The sequence below is a fragment of the Phycodurus eques genome, chromosome 2, assembly GCF_024500275.1.
Source record: "Phycodurus eques isolate BA_2022a chromosome 2, UOR_Pequ_1.1, whole genome shotgun sequence".
Classification (NCBI taxonomy): Eukaryota; Metazoa; Chordata; class Actinopteri; order Syngnathiformes; family Syngnathidae; genus Phycodurus; species Phycodurus eques.
This window is the reverse complement of record NC_084526.1, coordinates 11239364-11267085: the sequence shown is the minus strand read 5'-3', so window position 1 is coordinate 11267085 and position 27722 is coordinate 11239364. Positions and strand designations below refer to the sequence as shown.

The window sequence follows — 27722 nt, the reverse complement described above, 5'->3', positions numbered from 1 at the left end:
CTTGACCTTTTGTGGTATGTTTATTATGTATTTAGGACAATATTCTTCAGGATGACCACGCAAGCAGCGTTAGCACATTGTGAATGATAACCCCACTGACAACAGAAGTAAGAAAATGTATGCACATACTCTATACATGTGTTAGCAACCTACTACCTCACAGCAAGTACATACGCTTTGTTAGTTTAGATTCTGTAATGTCTTTTTTATACTACATAAAGCTATTGTGTACTGCACTTTGAGTCATGACTGCAATTTATTCAGTCAGTATATTGCACTCTTCCATTTGGATATGTTGTGTACTGTCTTGGCTGTAATGATTGAACTCTGAGCGATCAACCACTATAAGAAAAAAATCCAATTAAAATAAAAACTAAAATCTGGCGGCAGTAGCTTATCTCTAAGGAGTAGAGATTTCGAAACAAAGGGGCACGGTTCGAGTGCGTACTATATGTAGACAATAAAAAATGCCATCTAGTTGTTAGAGAGATGCTACTCTGCTTCCTGACTACTGTGGAGGTGCCAGTGAGCAAGGCAGTGACCCATTAGCTCTGGTGGTGCAGTTCTGTTTGCACACAACTTTCACTTTGACATTTCTCCTTGCATGCCTGTATGGGTGTTATCTGCTTCTCTATGTGGAAGGTCAACACCAAATATACAGCAGCGTGTAACTTCAATTTCCCCTTGAGGGATGGTACCATGTAATATTAAACAAAATGCAGAATTTTAAAAGATGTCATTCTATAATTAATAATTTTTAAAAAATCATAAATGACTAATGCAAAACAAAATGAGTATGTATTTAGAAATACAAATAAGAATTCAAAAATACATAATTGTATTTTTAAAATCGGATTTTATTTATTTATTTATGAAACAATTTATTTTGTATCATTTGCAAGCTGATTGAACAAAATGCTCATTCTCTCTGTGTGTTTGCCGGGGTGTTTGTGCGCGCAACAACAATGTGCGCCGTTGTTATTTCCACGTTGGGAACTTTCGTCACGCTTCAGGCCACAGTTGAGAACAGAAGACGTTACATAACAGCACGGCTATGTTGGGCCTCTGTGAGCTCAGGCTACACCTCCACACTTCTTCCTTTTACAGCTGTACCACATGGGGTCCAAAGTTCATCTTCAACTGTTGTTGCTGTTCTGTTGCGCCGCTGTCTACTTTTTCTCCTCTGTCGATACGTAGCACCGTTTTCCAAAGGCAACATGCTGTGGCCTTACTATTTGCCAAACAAACTTTGTCAAAGTCAAAAGTTCATCTCAAGCATCAGGGCTTTCAGGATACTGCAAGCTTAGTCAGTTAACTGTGCAGTGAGGAAAACATCCCACTTCCGAGTAAAAACAACATTCTTGAGCATTCTTACAGCTACACTAGCAAATGCATGCTTGAATCCGTGCCAAATTGTACACCCTCAAACTATTTCTTTTCCTTCAAACTTCTAGAGACAACACTTGAGGCTTTTCCTGACATTTCTTTGCTTTCTAGCAGAAACCCAAAGGTTTGATGCTAACAATGGTTGATCAATGGTTGCTTGATTCTATGTGCCCTGCGATTGGCTGGCGACCAGTTCGGTGTGTACTCCGCCTCCTGCCCGAAGATAGCTGGGGTAGGCTCCAGCAGCCCGCGACCCTAAGCGGTAAAGAAAATGGATGGGATGGATGAATGGATGGATGTTCAACCTTGATTTCACTGGACCATTTACAAAAACACGTGGTAAAATGTGTTCAGGTTATAGGTCATATTAATGGTGGGGAAAGTTGAGAAATTAATCATCTTGGTCTTATTTCTTTGTATCACAAAAACCTGGCATTTGAGCAGGGGTGTGTGGACTTTTTTTAATCCCCTGTAAATATTCACCGACTTCGTGTGATCTTTGGCAGCAATTTTCCAAATCAATATAATGCCACAAGCTTGTCACACCTTCTGTATCTTTTTTTTTTTCAATCAGGTTGGTTGGGGAGCGTCGGTGCGCAGCCATTTTCAGATCTCAATTCTGGGTTCTGATTGAACAACTCAACATTAGACAGTGATATGGCCGATAGCACAGCTTTGCATACTTAAATGTTCCTCGGTAAATTTCATCACAAGACACCGCTTGTACGACTCCACATTGGGGATGCCAATGTTTTTTTGTTTTTTTTTTGTGGTGTGTGTCTCAAGCTGCCTTCTGATTGGCTTAGGTGCACCAATCCCCCCCCCCCTGAATAACATCCCCATCTCCGTGGTGATGAAACGAACGCGTTCTTGACCCTGAAGGGAGCGAGCCACCAGGCTACGCTCGTCTCAGCAAACCGCCTTCCTCTCTCTTCCTCTCACGTGTCAGGAAGGGCGGAATGTTGTTAAACCAATAAAGGGAACGTCAGCATATACACACACACTGTAAACACACGCAAAAACATGTAAACAAATGAATGTATTCACAAACTATATCACTATATCCCATTGGAGATCAATGGACTCGAACAGTGGCTCACAAAGGTTTTTACACCAAGTCCCATTTTATAAAAAAAAAAAAAAAAAAATGGAAAAAAAACAACCAAATACAGTAAGAGGCCTAAGTGTCACTCATAATGAGCAACAGGTTGTATTTGTAAAAGGTGTATTCAACATTATTGTGAGCCATTGCAACAGTTGAACAGACTTTATGGTGTGCTGCACTTTATAAGAAAGAACTACCTGTACTTAAATAATGATTCAATTAAAATGTATTCTGCAGAAAGTTCATAAAAACAAATCTACCTAAACAAGAGTTTGAAAAGAAAACATTCTTGAAGATCAAATGAAAATGTATTGTACTAAAAAGTTGAATACAACTGACCTCTACTTACAAAGTGATTATTTGGTGTGGCACCAAAGGGAGCCCACGTGCCACTAGTGGTACACATGTTACACTTTGAGAATCACTGAACTAGATATTTACCATACAGTATTTTTGCCCACTCTGAAAACACATCCACACCTTGGCTGTATGAGTAGGGTGAGCTGTTTTTGTTTCGAATATTTGGACTCTCATGTTGCTCAACTCACTGCCAGTCGTTTTCAAGGCAGCGTTCTCCTTGTTGCATTTTAGAGCATTTTGACTGATCTTTCAGAACCCACAGACAATATAAGCACCAAACCTTCCAAAACAAAGAGTAGACTTTCTTCTTTCACCAGAAAAAGTTTGATATTACCGTTATTTGGTAATCAGCAGGAGAACATGGACTAATTTTACCGAAAAGAACGGTTTGTGAATGAAAAAAGAAAGCTTTTTATTAGAAAAAAAGCATGACTTTGACTTTATTATTTATGGGTTTTGTAACACCTCAAAGTATAAAACAACAAAAATATGCCTTTTGATGGCAAACAATAATTTGTTTACAGAAATACAACTAAAGAAAATCACCGTATGGCTCGAGTGTGGCTTTTTTTTACATGGCGTTTGCCATTCACTCCATCTTTTCTCATGATCGCGACACACACTGTCCACTACCACGACATACTCTATATGTTTATACCATACATATACAAACCTGTTCGAGTGTCAGCTGCCTAGACTTGACATATCTCTCCCACATAATTGACGTGAAGAGCCAAGATTCACTCCCTAATATTTATCTTCAACTCTAAACTGATCATCATTATTTGGGAAAATGCAGAATTTTAATACAGCTCCAGTACTGGCTCTCATGATTAGACCATGCATAAAATGCACCTAATGAAATACCCAGTAAGTGTGTAACTATGTGCAAGCCAGAAAATGTGATCCATTTTTATTTTTTTTTGCAAACATGAGAGACACATCGACGAAGTCGTTGCGCAACAACGACTTCGTGTATTGTGTCCCTCGGTCTCCTCCCTCTGAACCCTCTGAACCCTCACCTCCTTGGTAAATCATTCAGTTCTTGGAAAAGTCAGCACGTGTTTCCTCGTTCCCTGTGTGTGTTTATGAGAGACTGTGAGCAAATCAAAACAGTCACGATTGCTTAGTGCAAAATATGGACTGATAGAGCTGTTTTACTTCCGTTTGTATTTCATATTTAATACAGAGAAAATGATACAGTTGCAAAGTGAACGTCTATTAAGAAACCTTAATTTTCAAGTTTTTTTTATCTTAGTGTGTCTGAGCTCTGGTTCTTGTCGGTCGTTCAAAGAGTCTTGTTTCAGTGGATGTAATTAGTCAATTGTTTATTGGCCAATAGGGCCATTAGAATTGAATTCTATGAACTGCCTAGCAACATGGAGAACAAAAACTAAGAGCAGTTCTGTGGGCGCAAGATAAAACATTATTTTTGTTGTGAGTGTGTATGAGATTTGCAGCTCTTAAATGGGGTTTGGGGCACCAACGGCAGTACCCGAGCAATTCTGTCTAGCAACAAGTTCTATTGATCTACGTTGTGTCTCCTGTAATCTACATAAGCTGCATGATGAATCATAAATTGGTTGTGTGCAATTATTAAATTAATAGCACTGATGTTGGAAAGGAATATTTTAAAAAGCACCAGATTGGTGGCTCACCATTTTTGTTTTATTACAAAATGTCTTTGTTGCTCGTCCCTGGTGGTCTACTGGTTAGGATTCGGGGCGCTCACCGCCGCAGTTCCGGGTTCGATTCCCAGTCAGGGAACTTGACTTTTATGCAGCCCGATGGGGGTCAAAAGCCAGTGCAAACTGTAGGCTGGTCCCAAGCCCGGATAAATGCAAAGGGTTGCGTGAAGGAAATAGGGGTGATGGGTAAGTACAGCATCCAGGAGAGGGACAGATGGTGGTAGACTTTGCGAAAAGGATGCAAATGGCTCTAGTGAACACTTTTTTCAAGAAGAGGCATGAACATAGGGTGACCTACAAGAGCGGAGGTAGAAGCACGCAGGTGGATTGTGCACACGATGTAATCTGAAGGAGGTTACCGACTGTCAGGTAGGGGACAGTGTGGCTAGACAGCATAGGATGGTGGTGTATAAGATGACTCTGGTGGTGGGGAGGAAGATTAGGAAGACAAAGGCAGAGAAGAGAACCATGTGGTGCGAGGTGAGACAGGACGAGTATTGTCCAGCTTTTCGTGAAGAGGTGAGACGGGCTCTCGGTGGACAGGAGGAGCTTCCAGAAGACTGGACCACGGCAGCCGAGGTGATCAGAGTGGCAGGCAGGAGAGTATTTGGTGTATCTTCTGGCAGGAAAGGAGAGAAGGAGACTTGGTGGTGGAACCTCACAGTACAGGAAATCATACAAGGAAAAAGGTTAGCTAAGAAGAAGTGGGACACTGAGAGGACCGAGGAGAGGCGAAAGGAATACATTGAGATGCGACACAGGGCAAAGGTAGAGGTGGCAAAGGCAAAACAAGAGGCATATGATGACATGTATGGCAGGTTGGACACTAAAGAAGGAGAAAAGGATATATGCAGGCTGGCCAGACAGAGGGATAGAGATGGGAAGGATGTGCAGCAGGTTAGGGTGATTAAGGATAGAGATGGAAATATGTTGACTGGTGCCAGCAGTGTGCTAGCTAGATGGAAATAATACATCGAGGAGTTGATGAATGAGGAATATGAGAGAGGAGGGAGAGTAGAAGAGGCAAGTGTGGTGGACCAGGAAGTGGCAATGATTAGTAAGGGGGGAAGTTAGAAAGGGATTTAGAGGATGAAAAATGGAAAGGCAGTTGGTCCTGATGACATTCCTGTGGAGGTATGGAAGCATCTCGGAGAGGTGGCTATGGAGTTTTTGACCAGCTTGTTCAATAGAATTCTAGTGCGTGAGAAGATGCCTGAGGAATGGAGGAAAAGTGTACTGGGTCCCATTTTTAAGAACAAAGGTGATGTGCAGAGCTGTGGCAACTATAGAGGAATAAAGTTGATGAGCCACACAATGAAGTTATGGGAAAGAGTCGTGGAGGCTAGACTCAGGACAGAAGTGAGTATTTGCGAGCAACATTATGGTTTCATGTCTAGAAGGAGTACCACAGATACATTATTTGCCTTGAGGATGTTGATGAAAAAGTACAGAGAAGGTCAGAAGGAGCTACATTGTGTCTTTGTAGATCAAGAGAAAGCCTATGACAGATTACCCAGAGAGGAACTGTGGTACTGCATGCGGAAGTCTGGATGTGGCAGAGAAGTATGTTAGAATAATACAGGACATGCACGAGGGCAGCAGAACAGCGGTGAGCTGTGCTGTAGGTGTGACAGACGAATTTAAGGTGGACGTGGGACAGAGCTGGAGTTGGCGGAAATGAAGATGCTGAGGTTCGCTTTCGGAGTGACCAGGTTGGATAAAATTAGAAATGAGCTCATCAGCGGGACAGCCGAGGTTCGATGTTTTGGAGACAAAGTTAGAGAGAGCAGACTTTGATGGTTTGGACACGTCCAGAGGAGAAATAGTGAGGATATTGGTAGAAGGATTATGAGGATGGAGCTGCCAGGCAAGAGAGCTCGAGGAAAAAAACAAACAGAAGGTTGATGGATATCGTGAGCGAAGACATGAGGGCAGTTGGTGTTCGAGAGGAGGATGCAGGAGATAGGCTTGCATGGAAAAGGATGACGCGCTGTGGCGACCCGTAAAGGGACAAGCCGAAAGGAAAAGAAGAAGAAGTCTTTGTTGCTTTATATTATCAAGACTGGTATGTTTTGACTTGAGTTGTTCCCTATTGAAAGGTCAATAGTTCAAAACAGCATGAGGTTCTGTTGGACGCACACGGTGCTACTTGAGTCTTGGTTCTGGGAATCACCAGGCAGCGTGTCCACAGTCATGGAGCCCCGCCAAAGGGGGGGAGACGAAGTGGGGGGCGACAGGCTTTGTTTCTTTATGGAGGGGGATATATGGACACAATCAAGTGTGAGGCTTATTACATAATCGTGCGTCTGCAAGCAGATTACAGAATTGTGGGTGCAGACAAACGGCAGGCATAGAGTTTGTTTTCTCGCATCTGGCCGCACGCACTCAAAAAATAATAATAATCAAATAAGTTGAATCAAGATCAAGCACAATTATCTTTCACAGTTTCCTGCATCAAAGTGAAACATTTTGCAATGGTTTTTTTTTCTGTTGAGATGTTCATGTGGTTTGGCCTGTAGTAACCTTCAGTCTGCTCTTCCATACCCACGGTGATTTACTGTTTCACTATCCGACTTCCTGTCACACACATATACACGCACATTCAGAGCCAGCACATCTTTCACAAAGACTAAATACAGGCAGAGGAGACATGATGATGTCTTGTGTGTTAGTAAAGTCTCCAAAACCCTGCTTGAGTGGCAGGTTTTTGTGACATAAAAACACAAATGTCCCAAACACATGGGAAAATGTGGGGCTGTTTTTCTTCAGATGGAACCTTAAACACGGTGAAAGGAATTATGAACAGTTCAAAATAGCAGCCTTTGTTTGCACAAAAGCGTCAGGTTTCTGCTAGAATGCCCAAAATGTCAGGAAAAGCCTACAAGAACATGAAGGTTACTGTAGAAGCCTTTTCAATGGTGGAAAGTGTCTGCTGACTACCATTTTGAATGTGACACATCCCCAGTTATGAGGGATTATCTCTGTTGTTTGTTGTAACTTCCCCTCTCGAGAAGATTTTCTTGAAAAATCCAATTGAGTTTCACAGGTTTGAGGACACGTTAAAGGTGGGAAAAAGGTTACAAATGATTTATTTTGGTCTGATTTCAGCAGCTGTCATTTGAACAGGGGTGTGTAGACTTCTTATATCCACTGTAAGTACTCTCCCCACCAGGAAGCTGCACACAAATACACATGCCAAGTATCATGTTCCATATTGTAACATTTGTCATGATATGAGCACTTCAATTGGGACACCAGCACAATCTAATAAGAGTCACGAGAAATATACTAATGCTCAATTTTGTATGCCACTTAATGGAACAATATACTTACTTTTTAGTCTGTAGTTATGTATTGTAATGGATTAGGTTTGGCTGATTGCCACCACTACAGTAAAGGGCTTATCACTTATTTCTAAACTGGGTGATAATGATAAAATCAGCAGTTTATAAATCATTAACAAGCAATCAGAAATACAGGATGAGTGTTGCTCACTCTATAACTTGAGTAATGAAACTGCCACACTATAAATATTTATTACAATCTCTTCATAAGCGTACCTGTGCCATATGATCCATTAACAGCTTCTGATTTAACCAGTCGAGAGTGTGTGTATTTTGATTTTGTCAAATGTGACACGGTGGGTTGCGCAACAGTCTTCACTGATGCCTTCAAGTTGCTGTACCTAAATGTCATCGCTATTCTGGTTCCCCTGGGCTCCAAACATGTTTTGTCTTGTTCTTCGCGAGAAGCTACCACATTAAAAGAGTAAAACGGAGGTGGAGTACAAATTGAGAGGTATAAATATGGATAGTAATATAATAGTAATATAAATAAAATACATATCTGTGTGTGTGTGTGTGAGTGTGTGTGAATAAATACTGTATATGTATAAACACACACACAGTGCGTGTGTGTGTCTATATATAGTAGGCCTACATATGTTAAAATATATATTATTGCACATATATGTATTTATTATATTTACTAATTTAGTGAACACTAAATGTATTACTAGAAAGTATAAAATATGTTTACATACATCACATGATATGTCTTGCAAGTTAAAAAAAAAACTCTGCCTGGCTTGCCAGGAAATCATGAAAAAAAAAAAAGTTTTTTTTTTTTTTTTTACCAGTTAAAAGAACACAGGACCAGAACTCCCGGGTGACGTCACTGGGGCGCAGCCAATCAGCGGCCATTTTACTTGCGGCGCTGTGGCAGTGGGAGGAATCTTTGCGCCGCAGTTTAAATAGCGACGCAGCCTTGAGTCGAGGATGAAAAAACAAACAAACAAACACGCGAGCATGTAGCAGAGGGATGTTTGTGATCATGTTTGACCTGAGGACACCCAGGTAACGCATTTAAACGCCTCACTTCCAGCGGAGCCTGCCGATCATGTAAGTAACATCACGCATGCACGCTCGTGTGTTATCACGTCTTGTATGTGGAGAAAGGCGTGCCCCCCTACCCCCCCCCCACCCCCCACCCCCTATGTAACATGTTTACGTGCCTCCCACGTGACTTGTACTGTCTATTCTTACTCTCGATGTCATTTGTGTTATCGTTCTTTTTAAGCGCCACGATAGCGATAGCGAGCACCGTTATTTTTTGTCCGTTGACCGATGCCATTGCCGTATAGTTTATTGACGTATTCTTTCACCCACCAAGTGCTTCATGCTTGTTGTTTTCCACAAAGATGATGCGTTATTGTACATGCTTGTCAGCACAATGTGGGGAGAGTGTCCAAAACAAGAAGGTTCCTGCGCTGAATGACCCCCACCAGTTGTCCCGTGATTGTTTATTACGTAATATATACGCATTGTGATTGGCTGTTCAGCTCCTCAACGTGTGCGCGTGTGTTCCAGATTGCACATGGTCAGTGTAAACAAAGCAGTATGTTCACTCAGCTATCTGCATTGTTGAGACATGCTGGCAAATACATCGCAGTGTTCAAACACGCAGTTATGCAACGTGTTTATTATTGTGGTGATAGTTTGCGGCGGTGTCGACCTGTAGTAGTTTCTCATATGTTTCATGCAGCGTAGTTCTACATGACGGAAAACTACAACCACAATAATAAACAGTGTTAAATGAAGTCCTCCATGACATTAATGTCATGGTCATTGTGTTCATTGTTGCTACGGTGCGGTGAATCACCTCTGCCAGAATGTCCCCGTTCATGCTGCTGACACAAAAAAAAAACAAAAAAAAAACCAAAAAAAAGTCCTTATTAATAAAAGGTCATGCGAGATAAGATGTTGTCGTTAGTGTAGGTGGTGGGATTCGTAGTTATTTATGAGTCATATGTTGGAATTGTGAAGTTTAAACATGATAACACAGGGACATTTTGAATGTCAGATGTATTGAGTGATCTTTGATACACGCCTCTTAATCCGTTTATTAATCAGTCCAGGGTTGGGCTAGACCATTGGTTCTCGACATTTTACCTGTATGTACCACCTCAGAAGTTAATAATGACAAACATTAAAATACAGCAATATAGTAGGCCTCAGTGTTCATAAAAAAAAAAACTAATAAAAAAAATAAATAAAGACAAAGGTTCTATTGCTCAAAAGGGTTTCATTATAGATGATGTTGTTATTGTAAGCCATTTTAACACTATGCCCGGTTTGAACGCGAACACTGCACTTAAGTCAGTAGCTAAAGAAAAAAGTTGAGCGTAAAATAATTTTTAAAAATGGGACCAAAATAAATGTTTAAAAACAAACAGTTCGTAAAGATGAAATTGTAATGTATTGTCCTGTACTTAAAAAAAGTCAATATGCACTGTACTAGAAAAGTAAAAGAATAAATACCAGGCTTTATGCGTAGCTTCATATTCTATTATGTTTGATTACATTGCAAATTTTAAATGTTGACAGTTTTAGTCATGATTTTAATTCAGCGATTCTTTTGCGTACCTCAAGAGAGAAAGAGAGAGACCCCACGTACCACTACTGATGCTCATACCACACTTTGACCCGTCTGATGAGCGAGACCATCGAGTTTCCCCTGAATCTTAAATACACATTTTTCGGGACAATATAATGCTTCCGACTTTGCGGACAGCCCTTTTGTGCTCCAAAGTCCATGGAACAAGGTCCATGAAGCACACATGCTTGGATGAGTTTGCAGTGGAAATAAAACTTGATGGAACAGCAATTGTGAGTCAGGCCGTTTTTCAGGTCGCTCGTTGGTGACCTGTCACAGATGTTCTTCTGGATGATTGGTCGCGCAGCCACGCCACAGCACCTTGGAGAAAGGCTTCCCAGAAGAGTGGCCTCCATAGACTCCATATTTCTTTGGGTCATGTCGTGATGGCAGTGAGACTAAAACAGTCATGCAGTTCTTGTGTAGCGTGACTTCAAGAACAGAAGGCCTTAAATCTGTAGTGATCATTTTGATTGTTGTTAGGTTGCCGAAAGGTGAAGCCATCTGGCATTCAAGTGTACTCTTTTGTCCTTCAGTAACCCCTCAACCGCAAATATTTTATACTTCCTTTTTTTTTTCGTTTGTGTCTACAGTCAGGTATTATAAGCCCTTATACTGTATAAAACACAATCAGTAGTCATTCATTCTATCTTGCTCGCCTTGTTTGGCATCCTGGGTTGAGAGCTTTTCGGTCTGCTGGATCTTTGCAGCATCATTCATCTTTGTTCCGATATCTTTTTTTTTAAAATTATATATATATATATATATATATATATATATTAAGCATTAAATTGCAGACAGCAAAAAGAGCAATTTCGATGTAATTTCAACAAAAGAAGAAAAACACTCCTTTTGCTCCCCTTGAACCCTAACACTAAGGGAATAAAATGCAACACTGAGTACAAAAATAGATGAATAAATAATGAATTAATTATGTATCGTTTGTACGAATGGCCTGGAATGATATGATCAATAATTCATATTTTGGAGCATGTCAGGAAGCAGCCTGGCGATTACGAAGCAGACCTTATCGCCCACCCTGAAGACTGCATTTCAGCTCATTTAAGCAACACATTCCCTCCCAAAATGTCAACGAAAGAAAGCAATTGAAGATGTTTGTTAATACAAGTTCCGTTCCTATTGGGGGAGGTTTGTACGTAAGTCGGAACGAGTTGTTTACCTACGCCCTTGCGGTAGTAAGGTCATCACTGCAGTGAGTATTTTTGATAAAAAAACGCTTCTAGGCCCTAAACATAAAACAATTAAATGGAAAAACATGAAGCCAACGGTAACTTCTTGCGCATATTCTTTGGCCGCTGGCACAAACTAGTTCATTGTGGAAAGGTCGCATGCAGAGTATTTCGCCGTGTTTAATAGCAACTCACAGACACTGCATATAAGCCCTCTAGATACCGTGAGCAGAATAGATGATGACATCAGAGCAATGTCATTGGTTGCTTGGGGAGGACTATGGTGTACAATGTCCAATGTTTCATATTTAACAGTTTGGACCGATAAATACAGTATCATAACTCGCCCATCCTGAACAAGAGGCACAACGCTTTTATGAAACGGTCAAATGTTGTGTATCAGAATAGGATTAGCGTGCTTGACTGCCATCATTGACTCAATGCCTCTGTGTCCAGTTGTAGACCATGAATTATGTGGGTCAGCTGGCGGGCCAGGTGTTTGTGCAGGTCAAAGAGCTGTACAGAGGCCTCAACCCCGCCACGCTGTCCGGCTGCATCGACGTGATCGTGGTGCGCCAGCCCAATGGCTCCCTGCACTGCTCGCCATTCCACGTGCGCTTCGGCAAGATGGGCGTCCTGCGCTCGCGGGAGAAAGTGGTGAGATGACCATCGCGCTCCGTATGCCGTATTTGTTGTATATTTGGATATGTGAGCTCTGCGAAAGCCACGGTTTTCTAGCACTGTACTGCATTTAGCAAATACCAATTTAGTTAAATAAAGTCCACCAAATGTCACCCGAGAATATACGATTAGGATGACCATAGAGTGTTTATTTTTCTGTGCAGGTGGACATTGAGATCAATGGCGAGCCAGTGAGTTTGCACATGAAGCTGGGGGAGAACGGAGAAGCCTTCTTTGTTAAAGAAGCTGAAAACACACTGGTGAGTGTTGATTGTTTCACTGCACAACGCAGAGCTACTTTAAAACAATAGTGATATGGACAATAATAATAATATAAATGTAAACTATTTTGGAAATGTCCAGTCAATTCATTCCTGTTTATGTTTCATTAGATTTGAAAAATGTATGACTCCTTGTGATATTATATATTATATTATTTGATATAGGCAAAGTGAGTGTGTAAGGGTAACAAAGAGCACTCCTTGGAGGGAAGAAGGACGACTTACGAGTATTTAATGATTCAATTTAACATTCTCTCCAAGAGTGTAATTAAGAAGTGCTCATGTCAGAGGATCGTCTTCCAAATCAGAGGGTGGACACTAATTTAATCTTGCTTTCATTACTTCCTGACTCTTATAAACATTGGCATCACCTTTTCACCTACCAGCCAATCATGCACACTGTAGACTAGTCCAGTAGTAAAACGATCATTATTTTCTTTGTAAAAGCCTTTTCTTTTTTTTGCCTCTTGTTGTATTGTATATCTGTCCCAAAATACAAATCATGCCATCGAAGTACATCATCCTTGCCAATCCCTCTTCATTAGACCTTTAGGGAAAAATGAAGGTATCAATCAGAGTTTTTTCATCCTGACTTCATAACAGGAAGTAGTTCCGGCCCACCTGGCGACGTCGCCCATCATGTCGACGGGTGAGGAGCTGATGGAGTCCCAGTTGAGCAGGAGCAGCGCACGTCACCATGGTACACAACTTGGAAGCGAGCTCCCTTTCGGGGGCTTTTGTTGACACCGCTCTGTGCTGTCGGCAAACAGACAGCATGATGTGCGGCTCGCTTCCGGTCCAGAGCGTCGGGCCGCAGCCGGGCGACGGGGGCGTGAACAAGAAGAGGAGGAAGAGAAGGAAGAAGGCCCGGCCAGAGGGAGGAGGAGGAAGAAGGGACGAAAGCGGAGAGGAGTTTTCGGGTGACGATAACATGTTCACTATTGACCTGAGCTCTGATGACGAGAGAGAAGTTGACGGTGGAAGGTGTGTGTGTGTGTCTCTTTAATGAATTCCTATCGAGTGTACTGTACGTCCAATGTTGAATTGTGGTCCTTGTGGTCCAAATGCACATATTTGTGTGTGAGGGTGCTAAAGCCCCTTGAGAAAGCAACTCCAGTTGTTGGAGGCGCTCCAGGAATGTGTTCCCCGTTCCCACAGCGCTCTCTCTTTCCTTGACATAATGAGCCGCAGCGGTGCCCCCGCTGCTGGCTTTCCAGGCTTTTTTAGGAAGTCTTACCGCACAGATGGCATGGGAACATTCCTGAGACGCGGTGGAAAAAAAGAAGTTTCATTCAAAAAAAAAAAGGAGGAGGGCAGGGGCATATCTAGCACACATATTTTAATTTACCACACGGCAGCAATTGACTATTTATGCAAATTGCGCACTTTTGTTCATGTGTAGGTGTTCAACTCAAACTGCGGTGTGGTTGTGTTTTTGTGACCAGAACTCTATACAGTGATCAAGGATCTGCAGCCAACACGCACACCAGTACAGACAGGACACGTCCACAGAGGTAACGCGTGGCCACACGGCACGCTTACATGGACACATAGATACATCTTGTCGTCATTTTTGCCAGGATTAAAAGTCAAACTATCATCCATGTCACTTCTTTGCCAGTGGCAATGTTATAATAAGGATTTTCTCATCTTTAGACACTATTGTTTTATGTCCGAGCCATTCATTTGAATTGAGTTGGTTGAGGTCAAATATAAAATCATGACATGTTTCTTGTTACCTGACCACCGTCTTTTATGGACTTTTTGAACAACATCTGGCAAAAATGTTTGACGTAGCTGACGTAGCTCATCAATTCAGTTCATCCTTGTTGTCACCTTTCTTTCTTCCAGTGCCACTTTTGCAACTGTCTTCTTCAAAGCTCAAGTTGTGAAAAAAATGTTGAGATACAGTTGTAGGTCACCATCAAATCAGCACAGGCTCCTAGCTGCCTGTTTAAAAATCAAACAATAAACATGTTTGAGTCAGGTTTCTGAGCAAAAGCCCCATTTATTTCAAAATGACAGCCAACGCAAGATTGTAGAGGTGGCTGAGGTCAATCGTTAAATCATTAACAGGTCTATTTGTATTGCAGTCCGACTGCTAGCCAGCATTTGCTTGGTGGGGACTACACAATGTTAATTACATGATTGACTGCCTGTCAGTTTTCTCATTTGCTCCTCTTCTGCTTCTTGTTATCTTCTCATAGACATGTGATTAAGGAGACTGCCTCCATCCCGCCGTCCTGCGGTCTGTCCATCTCTTGCCCGCAGCAGACGTCTCACTTCTCCTGCGACCTTAGGTATCACTTTGACCTCCCGAGAGGACGCCGTGCACTGACTAACTCTGCCCATGAAAAAATCGATATATCTATATTTCTGTAATACGGTTCTGGCTGCTAAACAAATGAAGCCCCGATTTATTTTTAAAGCGTGTGACTTTCTCAGCAACCCAGACGACTCTCTGTCTTCAACGCCCAAGAGCGACTCCGAGCTGGCCAGTGGGGCGAAAGACAACCCTGAGATGCTGTGGACCTGGGGGGAGCTGCCACAGGCCGCTCAGGTACACGCGCCGAGGTCTTCAACTATCTGTAAAGCATTGTCAAGAAGTATTACCGTACAGGAGGATACATATTTAATATGTCACAGACAAAAATGATTGTTGGAAGGAACTGTCAAAGCAAGTGGGCTGAACGGAATGAACATTGTATGTTGGCCACTATAATATAGCTTCCACTCTTTTGTTCTTTCTTTCCTCTATCTTGAAGACTTTCTTCGAGACTTCAGGGTATGTCTGTTTTAGCTCAGCTTTCTAATGAGTTTGCGCACATGGCTCCAGTCAAGTTCTTCCTCACCAAATCTACTTTTATGGACCATGCTGTGCACACATAGAGACAGACAGTCATGCTGGAACAGAAAAGTGCCTCCCCCAAATTGTTTCGAAATGAAAATCGCAGGGCAACAAAGGTGTCACGCCTAGCTGTTGACTGAATCTATTTCTTTTTTAAGTTCTAGGTGTGTCTCTTTTGTTCACATGGTGTACCCATGAAAACCTCTCTGAGCCCATGCTCTCATGTTACAGCCACCCTTCCTGACTTCCCATCGGAAGCAGGACTGTCCCACATCGGTCTCCATCCCAGTGTCCTCCAGCACTCACTTCAGGAGCATCAGTGACGCCGGAACCCCCTCCCGACCTCTCTATATCTCTCAGCAAGGGGACATGCAGGCTGACAGTCAAGGCAAGCAACCCAACGGTGGGAGTGGGGGAAGGATTGCAGAAGAGCATGGTAAGATTGGGAAATTGTACTCATGTTCTTCACCTCATAACCTTTTTGCAGCTGCTCTCACCATTCATTGATCCATCCTTGTTCTACACCGCTTACACTCGTTAGGCTTGTAATTCAGACTCTCGTTGTATCATTTCGGAAAATAAGGCATCACAGTGTCCGCGTCGTGCCATAAAGCCACACATCAGCCACATTTGAGTGGTATAGTCTTCTGTTTGTGGAGTTGCAGCATACTGCTGGGAACCGAGGTGATTTCATGTGCTACAGTGGGATCTCTGTTCTTTCCCACAGGAAGAGCGGTGGAGAGTGTGGGTGCGTCCTGTGCAGAGATGGAGAGTTTAACAGCATGTTCAGTGGCTCCCAGCATCATCCCTGATCATCTGGACCAAGACAGGAGCAGAGGAAGTCCGATTAGAAGAACGGATTCACCTTCCAAGAGGAAAGGTATGAGCATTCTGAAAAAAATATGAATAATGAACCACTTAGCCAGGTGTTAAGAATTCTCATCATTTAACTTGTGTCACGTCAGAGAAAAGGAGCCAACATCTTGGTGCTGATGGTGTATACCTGGATGATATTACAGAGCTGGAGCCTGAAGTAGCTGCTCTGTATTTCCCTAAAAGGTAAAAACATTACAATATATCCACACACTGGACACTTTATTAGGTACACCTGCAGATCAAATCATGTACATCGGATGCAGCCCTTGCATTGGCTCTCATTAGATTGTGTAGGCGTACCTTACAGAGTGACGAAAGTGACCCTCTACTACTTCCGCAGCGATGGAGGCAGCAGTTCGATGAAGTCGGACTCAGACGTGATGACGATGGACGTGCGGAGTGCAAATCAGTCCCCACAGTCAGTGGGCAGCTGCGGGATGGACAGCGGTGTGGACAGTCTCCTGGACCACATGGGGGACCTCCCTCACGTAGCCATCTCGCTGTGCGGCGGGCTCTCGGACAACAAGGAGATTACGCGAGGTACGGCCAGGACTCGGCTGATGCTGAAAAATGTGCACCGTGCTGCTGAATGTCATACAATGCAGTCTCAGCATTTTGGCTTCATTTTCTTGGTTGACTATGTGGAAATAATCAATTAATATTGGGATGGGAGAATAGATTCTCTGCATGTTCTGAACTCCTGTTTAATGCTAGTCTCGTATTAATCCGAATAATGCTGCCAGTAGGAGTTGTGGCCAATAGTGAAAATCTGCAAGTAATTAGCGTGCCCCCCAAAAGGTTTATAATTGCCTATAGATGCTGCAAGATGGTGGCAAAGATTTACTTTCCTCTGAGACAGACTCATGGCCTGCGTAAATGAAGCTCCTCACTTCACTTAAACATAGTTTTTAATAGGCACCAAGATGGCACAACACAACAACAAAGCACTATTTTCTATTAGACAGACGGCCTGTGTAAATATAGCTCGAGTGACCTGACTTACATGTTATTCGAGGTATGAGCCATCATTCAGTCGTTTATTTATTTCTCGATTTGTTTTGCTTTGCGAGTGCAAATTTGAGATACGAACGCTGTGCGGTGGCTCAATTCAGCTCCACAGTAAGCAGGCAAATAGTGAACAATTCTGCAAAAACAGGCTTCGAGCTGTTTAATGCCACGCCCAGTTGAAGTTTCCTGTGGAGCTGAACATTAAACACACACACACACACACACACACAGTTTAGCCTGTATCCTCTAGCTTTATGCTAATGCTAACACATAATGGGAAACACATTTGCTTTCACAGAACACTTCCAGGAGAGGGCAGTGTCGTACCAGCAGTTCTCCGAAAACCCTTCCCTCATCGACGATCCCAACCTGGTGGTGGAGATTGGCAACAAGTATGTCAACGCACATGTACTTGAATGTACTGCATGTTAATAGTCACGCATTATTTACAGCCGTGCTCATTGACCCGGTGGTCACTTTATTAGGTACGCCTGCGCAAGCATGACTTCCAATGTAAAAGCTGCATACTAACAGGTTTAAATATATAGTAACTTTTATTGGATCGCATGAGGTTGGCATGCAGGTGTACCTCATTTTGTGGCCAGTGAGTGATTGACTTGTTTTTTTTTCTTTTCGCATTAGGTACTACAATTGGAATACAGCGGCTCCAGTCATGTTGGCCATGCAGGTCTACCAGAAGCCTTTGCCACAGGTAAGACCACTACAATGATCTGTTTTTTTGTGCCCACACTAAACTGTGTCACGCTGTCATTAATTCGGATCAGAAAATGATCATGTACCCAACTGCACACACATGCAGAGTTATTTTTAGGTTGGACGAGTTTCAGTGGCAGCGCATGATGGTCTAGTCGTTAGCACGTTTGCCATACAGTTCTGAGGTTCGGGATTCTGAATCTTGGCTTTGGGGGAGGCTACCGTATCTAGCTGCTGCATTCAGTTAGGATTGAGAGACCTCTAGAGGCCGACACTTTGTGCTGCACACACGCTGAAGAACTGCTGCGTCGTATTGTCTGTTTTGAAGTTAAACAGACCTATTTGCTGCTCAAATATTGGGCCTTCAACTCTTTTTCATTTCTGTACCCTGAACGGTTGCTCTTTTAGAGCTTTGCAACTCTTTCCATACCCTTATCTGCACTCTGCGCTAATTTATGCACTAGTCGATGTCACTCATTTTCACTTTGGTGGACCTCTTGTTTAAATTTAACTGGATAACGTGTGTGTGTTTTTGTCAGTATTTACATGATTCGCGTTGGAAACTGTGTCAATACACACTGCCTTTACACCAGAGTGAAATGTAGCTTAAGATGAGCATCCTAACACTTTAATGATATCATGTTTTTGTCCCCCTTCTGACTTGTTCTCCCTTTTATTTACTTACATTGTGTCTTCCACCGTCCATCCCAAGTTTTGGTGTTTGAGTTATTTCTTTTCTGCTTTTGGCCTCTTCTCATACTGCCTTCCTGGTCTATTTGGGCCCAGACCTCCTGAGCCTGTATGATGTTTTCTTTCTGCTTTTTTCTGCCAGCATGTTGATGAGAGAGAGCATGCGATTGTCTGTCTTGACTGTCTTGTTCCTGCTGATGTCGCATCCTTCCTTTGCATGCATCTCAGTTGCTCAGGTAGTGACAGGACATAGCAGTTTGCTTTACTTTGTGGGATATTTTGTAGGTCCATCATGTTCTCTGCTGGTCAGTGTTGAGTTTCCAGTGAGTTTTTGCGTGGTATGTGCATGGTTTTGTCCAGGCGTCCGTGGAGAACATCATGAAGGACAAGATGCCCAAGAAGGGAGGACGATGGTGGTTCTCCTGGAGGAGCAGGAACAGTGAATCCAAATCGGTGAGTGGACAGATACAAATATTTGTCACGCGATCCGCGACATGCAGCCATTCGAGGACCTCTTTGTCCTTCAGGAGTCAGCGACAGAGGCCGCAGGAGACAGAGAAGAGAGTTCCGTTACCATGGCGACAGCTCTCAGGTTAAATCCGCAAGCATGTGTTTTATTCTATTTCAGAGCTTTCACCTCGTGGTCATCAAACTCAATGATTTGTTGCTTTGACAGAATGAAAGACGAGTCGTCCTCGAGTGACGAGGAGCACAGACCCCCTTTTGTGTCCGGAACTCGCCAGTCTGACGCCCTCCTTCCTTCTGGTAACGTTTGTTACAAGAAGACTCTTCGGCTCACCTCAGAGCAGCTGGTAAGTTTTCTTAGATCATGTAAAAAAAAAAAATAATTCATTAGATAGTTAGTGAACTTGTGGTTCGCACGTCTTCCTCTCAGTTCTGAGGTTCAAATCTCGACTCCGACCTTCCTGTGTGGAGTTTGCTTGCTCGGGCGGGTTTTGTCCGGGCACTCTGCCTTCTTCCCATATTCCAAAAACATGGCTGTTAAGTTAATTGAAGATTCTTAAACTGTCCATAGGTGTGAATATGAGTGTGAATGATTATTCATGTAAATGTTCCCCACGATTGGCTGGTGACCAGTCCAGGGTGTGCGCCACCTCTCATCCAATGTCAACCTCAACCCTGATGGGAAAACCACTATATGGATGGATGAATGTTTGTACAAATAAAATACTGTACATTCACAGACCTTTGAAATAGTTGTTACACATTTTTTTATCCAATAGGGGGCAAAAGCAAGGAGTACTGGTGGAAATTGCAGTAGACATGCACCTTAAAACCCATTCTCTGCCATTGACGGCTGTTGAATTCAAATATCCATGTTAACATGGAGGCCTGTCAGTGAATGACTTGTAATGACCCTTGAGGCCTGCTACTTTAAGCATTGTGGATTGGACATCAATCAAAATCAAGAGGGCTGTTGGCCTGGAACTTCAAAGTTGTGTAACTTTCGACTTTCAATATCTTTACTTAGATACCTCTTAACATTCTCGTTCATAATTAACATTCTTGCTTTAATATAAAACATCTTATTTTGTTGACTGAAGAACATCAGATACAATGAATGGAATGTACAGTATACTTTGAACAACTAGACTTGCATCTTTAATAATTAATAGTGTACTTAAAGAAAGAATATGTACCGTTGATATCCGTGACTTGTGGTACGCAGGCTAGTGGTAAACAAGAGAACCACTAAATGAAGCACAATTAAACTTAGAAGTAGCCTACATTTAAAACATGCAACGCAATCAAAGTTACGTTTAATCCGGACATTTTGTTTTCATTTTCATGCAATTTTAACTTTTTAATTACTCTACAAGGGTGGAAGGGTGTACGACTGCTGAGCACATCTGCCTCACACTTCGGAGGACCCGGGTTCAAATCCGGCCTCACCTGTGTAGAGTTTACATGTTCTCTCCGTACTTGCGTGGGTTTTCTCCGGGAACTTCTCCGGTTTCCTCCCACATCCCCGAAACATGCATGGTAGTTTAATTAAAGACTCTAAATTACCCTTAGGTGTGAGTGTGAATGATCGTTTGTTTATATGTGCCCTGCGATTGGCTGGCAACCAGTTCCGGGTGTGCCCAGAGTCAACTGGGATAGGCTCCAGCACGCCCGCGACCCTCGTGAGGAGAAGCGGAATGGAAGCTGAATGAATGAATGACAACATAATGGTGTTACTTAGAGAGTTCAGTATTTTTGAGGTAGTTCCTGGATTAGAGTTTGTACTTAAACTTGACATTTGTTATTTTGGGGGTTATGGAGTGTGTGTGGATAGCATTCAAAATAAATAGGCTTCTTGCTTTGTGATGGGATGTCGCTGAAGGTTCAAGAAAATTTGGTAATAAGCAGCACAGTTCATTGAAGACTTTAAATTGTCCATACATGTGAAGGTGAGTGTGAATGCTTGTATGTTCATACAGTATGTGCCCCGCAATTGGCTAGTGACTAATCCAGGTTGTACTACCTCACCCACTTGCTCCTCACCAGTCAGCTGGGATAGACCCCAGCTCACCTTTGACCTTAATGAGGACAAGATCAAACATGGATGGACGGTGTTAGGAAGGCATTTTATTTACATTTTTGCAGTATCTCTCCTCTCTAAAAACAAGGCTTGTAAATGTCTGCCAAAAAAAAATAAAAAATGCTGCATGCTGTTGCTTGATAGGTGAGCCTGCAGCTGAAGGAGGGTCCAAACGAGGTAGTGTTCAGCGTGACCACACAGTATCAGGGCACGTGTCGTTGCCATGGCACCATCTACCTGTGGAACTGGGACGACAAACTGGTCATCTCGGATATCGATGGGACCATCACCAGGTCAGACTGACCACAATACTTCAATTGCAACCTTTCCCCCACTAGATGGCAACCTTTGAACAGAGTTGAACACTACAGGTCAGACACACTGGGCCACATCCTCCCCACGCTGGGTAAAGACTGGACCCACCAGGGCATCGCAAGACTCTACCACAAAGTCAGCCAGTGAGTGTCAGTTCGGAACCGTTATTCATACAGTATTTATATTTATTTTCATATTTATAACACAAGTGGGTTTCAGAAATGGATATAAATTCATGTACTGCTCGGCGAGGGCCATCGGTATGGCGGACATGACCCGAGGTTACCTGCACTGGGTCAACGAGAGGGGAACGATGCTGCCGATGGGCCCGGTGATGCTCAGCCCCAGCAGCCTGTTTTCGGCATTGCACAGGTCGGTGGCACTCCGTGCGCACGCACGCACGCACTGGTCACAATATTAGGTTCACCTATGCAATGCGATACAATTCCATTCAGTCCAGTTTTGAGAAAAGAAATGAAGGGAGGATTTATTTTCCATGATGTACTGTCATTTGGAACAACATTTTAGAATGCACTAACTACAGCTGCCGCTTCATTTTCTTCTCAACCGCGTCAACAAGTTTGTTTTAGCTTCCTGAATCAAATCTGCAAATGCGCCGTAAGGAAGATGGACTACTCCATTGGGGAAGAAGGTCGGGGGGAATTGAATTGAACTCATTCATTCATTCATCTTGCGTACCACTTATCCTCATTAGGGTACCGGGCGTGCTGGAGCCTATCCCAGATGACTCTGGGCGAGAGGCGGGGTACACCCTGAACTGGTCGCCAGCCAATCGTAGTTGAATTGAACTACTGAAATAAATTACGTTTTCCATGATGCTCACCTTTCTTGAGATGCACCTGTTAATTTTGTAACAAACATTTGGAGGACGCCCGGAGGGATACATTGTAGTCATCTTAAAGCGTGCATTTCAAGTTTATATTTTATCCTTTTTTCACTGTAGTAGTAGTATTCAGCTCATAAGTGACCCTGACACAGGATAAGCAGTGAATAGATGGATGATGATGATGATTCCGATTACAAATGCATTCTCTTTTCTTCTGTTGTTGGATTTGATTTCTTTTAAATTCCACTAACTAACAATTACCTCACAAAACATATCAAAAACCCTTGCTTAGCATGGTATAGTGCACTTATTTCTCCTGGACATAACATAAATGATACACAATATGACCGTTTGTTTCCCATATGGCGGTTTTCTTAACATTTTGAATAGTTTATTTGTCATGACATAAAATACTATGAATAGGCATAGAAATACAGCACAAATTGAAAATGCCATGTTGTAATGCCTTTCAGGGAAGTGATTGAGAAGAAACCCGAGAAGTTTAAGATTGAGTGTCTCACGGACATCAAGCACCTTTTCTATCCCAATACCGAACCTTTTTATGCTGCTTTTGGCAACAGAGCTACAGTGAGATCTCACACACACAGAGACACACAAACACACACGCACACAATAAAACGTATGTTCAAGGTCTTCCATTACTTCAATGTGTAATGTGCATGATTCCAGGACGTGTATTCCTACAAGGAGGTGGGCGTTCCTCTCAACAGGATCTTCACTGTCAATCCAAAGGGGGAGCTGATACAGGAACATGCCAAAACTAACATCTCCTCGTAAGTTGTTTTCCCTTTCCGATCAACTCAACGCCACACACTTCATTCGGCCCTAAACGTCTCTGTCGTCAACGCCTCTCCAGTTACGGGCGCCTGTGTGAGATGGTGGACCACGTCTTTCCCGTCCTACTCCAAAAAGAAGGAGCCGACTTTCCCCGTTCGGACACTTTTAACCGGTGCGACTACTGGAGCGAGCGGCATCGTGACGGCAGCAACCAGCACAGGGAAGAGGAAGAGGGGGACTTGCAGCTTCTGGAGAGCAGCTGAGCACGTGGAAATATATGTTATACAAGTGAGGAGAAGGCTTAAACCAAACTCATATCCAGAATGTGTTTTAACACTGCCGTTGTTATTCAATAGCAATCCTATAAGCTCACAATACAGGTCTTTAAAATGTGAAGAAGTAAGAAAGAAAAGAGAAAAAAAAACCGAATAACTGCAGTATACCTCAAAAGTAGCACAGCATGAACGAATAATGGAGAATGACAGTATCAAGACTCGTATATGGTACAATGACTCGTTTACTGACTCGCAGACACACAGAAAAGCACAGCTATTATTTGTTCAATCCTACTTATAAAATATACATACAAAATCATTGGCACTTATCATATTATCGAAGAGAAACCCTCCATTCAAATGCAGCTGTACCTCTATACTGTATATCACCAGTGTTAAATGACAAGCATGAAGCTCCCAGTTGTGTTAATCAGAAGAGAAAAAAAATGTAAATGAAAAAAAAACTAAACAATTTGGAGCTACAGTACACTCTTGTTAATGGACAGAGGCAATATACAGTATATATATATATATATATATATATATATATATATATATATATATATAGCTAATGAGATCCCGTCGAAAAATGCTGCCTTTTATAAAGTAATTGATTATTATTCATGATAATAATAATGTGGATACAATTATACAATTATAGTTTTTTTTATATATTGTTGCATTATATAATTCATTTTCATACATTATTTTATGTTGTTTCTTTGAATGTGTTGTTTCTGTTCAATTTTGGGTTTTAATAGAAATGTATTTGATATACATTATGTACAGTTCATAGATGATTATTAATAGTAATAGTAGTACCAGTATATTTATCTAATTTAAAGTCCCTGTAAAGTGAAAATACATGTCTTTTACATTTGACACACCACAGAGAAGAGTGTTGTTAACAATCGGGCCAAATTGGAATGATTACGAAAAAATCGGCCAGTATATAAAATGAGGCTTCAAAATGAGGCATCCAAATTGTTCACCTGCTCTCAGGTGTTGTGGGTGTGTCGGCTGAATGCGCTGAAACCAAACTGCTGATTTGTCAACAGTTAATCAAACGCCACTACTACGACCCGGTTACTCCATACAGCATCTTTCTCATGCCTATACACAACTCCATTTGAGAAAAATATATTAGCTTAAAAGCCTCCGGTGGAGGGAATATATCCCACAGGTATAGAGCACCTCGTTGTCACGGCTTGGAAAAGTCCCGCAATAACGAGGCGCTCTAAAGCAGCCACGCCAGCGCAAAGCTGGCTGTCAAATCCGATTCGCCTTTGTGATGTGCAAGCGCTCATGGCCAACAACGAGGCGCTCCAAAGCGGTCACATCAACGGGCTATCCGAAGTAAAATTGGATTTTCGCGGTGTCGGCATAACTAGCTAACTGCGCGTTGCAACTGCAGCAGATAAACGCTGATGCGGACGAAGTCGTTCAAGTTCTTATACTGTGCGTGAGGAGCGACTCCTGTTAGATACCGTAGTGGGTCATCGGGCACCGTTTTAGCCACACACACCCAAAAAATCAGCAAAACTGAAATGTTGAAAAACAGTCTAACCCTATGTCTCCACAATTGAGTACCACATAGTTCTCGGTCTCTGCACATTTTCAGGATTGATCTTAAAACATATATTACAAAACAGATCTCTGAATTCACTTCACGGGGTCTTTAACTACATGACATGACATTATTATCTTTGTGAAGTTGTCTCAGTAGATTGTGAAGGTGTACCTAATGAAGTGCCAGACCTCAACCCGAAAAGACAGCGGTGAGCGCTGTCTTTCAACGTGTCGCCTCAATCCATTCGTGCGTGCCGATAAACAAAAGTGGTCACGTGACCGCGCTCCTGTGAAAATGTGAGCGTTATACACGCAGGACAATGCAATTGATGCCATGGAGTAATGTGCACGTGTGTACACTCTGCGTTACTGTTATCAATACTATCAATGCAACTTTTTATAGCAGGACTCAATCACTGCTATGTGAAATACTATTTTGTTTTGTATGTGTTGCATTCATTGGGACGCATGCATGTTCACTCACACCTCGCTGGGAAGGCCACTGTAAATAGGAAACAACGTTCTGTATTAAATTACTTTGCTAATGATTGGTGCTCACGAAAGCAATAGAATTAGTGTTCTAAGTGGTGTAAACTTGGTGCAACAACTAATATGCAGTCAATTAGCACTTGTTTAAGTTGAGTAAAATGCAAATTGAATGTTTCTGAATGCACTCAACGGACTAACTGACTCCCTGATGTTCATGTGTTTTTAGTATTGTGGTTATGTTCAGAAAATGGGCTTTTTGTGTGTGTGCGCACGCGCGTGCGTGTATGTGTGTGCCATTTTTATTGTAACATTGCTATGCATTATCGTAATATAATAACACCGTCATTGACTGGTCACCTCATTTCTGTTAGGAAGTGCATTGTTTTTTCTCATCATTATGATGATTAAGTGTGTGTGTGTGTTTGGGTGTGTGTGTGTGTGTGTGTGCGTGTTCATAATTACGGGAAAATATTTAAAGCATCAAATGCAATCCACTTCTCGAGATTTTTATTGGGCATTTTTATGATGATTTAATTCTTTCTGTGAAAGATCTAATAAAAGTATTGAGATGTTTGTGTCCCGGTTTTCTTATTTTTGGTTTTTGTGTATGTTAGAGCTTTTCATTTTGTGCGTGAGAAAGCATTTCAGTTGAGAGATAATTACAGTATGTCCACGAGGGCCCTTTATGTGAATCGCCTTTGCATTACACATTTAAAACATGAGTGTTTTAATGTTTTTTATATCTTAATAAAACTATGCGGAACATGTTACAATGTGCAGAACAGACTGTGTTATTACTATCATATAAAGGTAAAAGCCTCCGGTGGCTGGAATATATCGTACCGAGTCATCGCAGGCTGTTCCACGCCGCAACAACGAGGTGCTCTGATGTGGCCGCACCAGTGCGAAGCCCCTCCTCACACGCTGGCTGTCACGTCTGACTTATTTTTTTATTCCCTCATTCTCCTGCCTTCTCTCTGTGACGTGCGTGCACTCACAGGTGACAACGAAGCGCTCTGAAGCGGCCCTGCCAGCAGTCTCTCAGGTATATAGTATAGTATAGTATAGTACATACAGTGGGTGAGGGGTGACGCAGAATGTTTTAGCCATGTCCAAATAAGCAGGAAAACTTAAATGGTGAAAAACAGTTTAATGCTATATATCAACGACATAGTTCTCAGTCTTTGCACATTTTTAAGAAATTATCTTCAAATAAGTACAATTATAATGGATTTAGAAACAATTTTATCAGACAAATTCTCTTAACAGGGGTCTTCAAGAACAGTGTGTGAGTACCTTTGTCACGTTGCATACTGCAACTTCATTGTTCACTTTTGACTATAACTTCAATTCCAGAAGGTCACGCTTGTGTTGGGAGTATCGTTCATCATTATTACCATCGTTATGGCATCGTTAAGAAAGTCATCCTTACCATGTATGTAAAATCATTCCACCGGGATACCTGATTGGTGCACTGGTGAGCGCATGCAAAGTCGCTCTTTGTACGGTCTGTATGCATAGTATGGCAAGTTTAGCATTTATAAGGTTGGGTTCTTCCTCTTGCAGTTCATCATATGTGGGATAATGTGTATTGTAACGGAGCACAACCCGACCAAATAGACCAAAAGCATATTTTGCAACATTTTTAAAATGCATTTCAAAGAAGAGGAATCATCTTTTCCATATTGTTTTTCACATTTAGGTGACTATATCCTTGGCTCTAAGCATCGTGGGCACATTGGGGTCCTTTTGGACAGCCATTATCATCAATCCCAGCATGGAACGCTTCAGTTACAGCAAGTTTCGGTTTCTATTAAGACTTGCTCGAATTCGACATGGCTTACATTGAGGAGGAAAGATTTCCAAAAACAATTTAAAATTTGGACTCATCAGAGGCGGCACGGTGGGCGACTGGTTAGAGCGTCTGCCTCACAGTTCTGAGGAGCGGGGTTCAATCCCGGCCTCGCCTGTGTGTAGTTTGCATGTTCTCCCCGTGCCTGTGTGGGTTTTCTCCGGGCACTCCGGTTTCCTCCCACATCTCAAAAACATGCATGCTAGGTTAATTGAAGACTCTAAATTGCCCGTAGGTGTGAATGTGAGCCATTAGTTTGTTCACAAAGCGG

At 42.3% G+C, this 27722-nt stretch overlaps 1 protein-coding gene across 2 annotated transcripts; it reads left to right on the top strand.

The window, feature by feature from the left end:
• Positions 1-8795: 8795 nt before the first annotated feature.
• On the top strand, positions 8796-26172 carry lpin1a (lipin 1a). Of its 2 annotated transcripts, none has more exons than XM_061667222.1 (23): positions 8796-8939; positions 12147-12320; positions 12509-12604; positions 13229-13325; positions 13396-13609; positions 14071-14139; positions 14833-14925; positions 15071-15185; positions 15705-15909; positions 16201-16353; positions 16439-16532; positions 16690-16889; positions 17656-17749; positions 18000-18069; positions 19122-19214; positions 19289-19353; positions 19438-19573; positions 21451-21599; positions 21678-21764; positions 21841-21993; positions 22942-23056; positions 23159-23262; positions 23346-26172. In XM_061667222.1, the coding sequence occupies exons 2-23, from the start codon at positions 12291-12293 to the stop codon at positions 23527-23529; spliced, it is 2616 nt and encodes an 871-aa protein (XP_061523206.1). In that variant the 5' UTR covers positions 8796-8939; positions 12147-12290; the 3' UTR covers positions 23530-26172. The 2 variants fall into 2 exon arrangements, with proteins under 2 accessions (XP_061523206.1, XP_061523200.1); XM_061667216.1 differs by having other exon boundaries at positions 12120-12320.
• Positions 26173-27722: the final 1550 nt, after the last annotated feature.

What these genes read in the sequence shown, in the direction of transcription:
- lpin1a (XM_061667216.1), top strand. Translation starts at nt 12,129, where the DNA reads ATGAATTATGTGGGTCAGCTGGCGGGCCAGGTGTTTGTGCAGGTCAAA. An exon ending in AAGGATTGCAGAAGAGCATG is followed by an intron (nt 15,910 to 16,200) that starts GTAAGATTGGGA and finishes TCTTTCCCACAG; the next exon opens with GAAGAGCGGTGGAGAGTGTG. An exon ending in ACCATGGCGACAGCTCTCAG is followed by an intron (nt 19,354 to 19,437) that starts GTTAAATCCGCA and finishes TTGCTTTGACAG; the next exon opens with AATGAAAGACGAGTCGTCCT.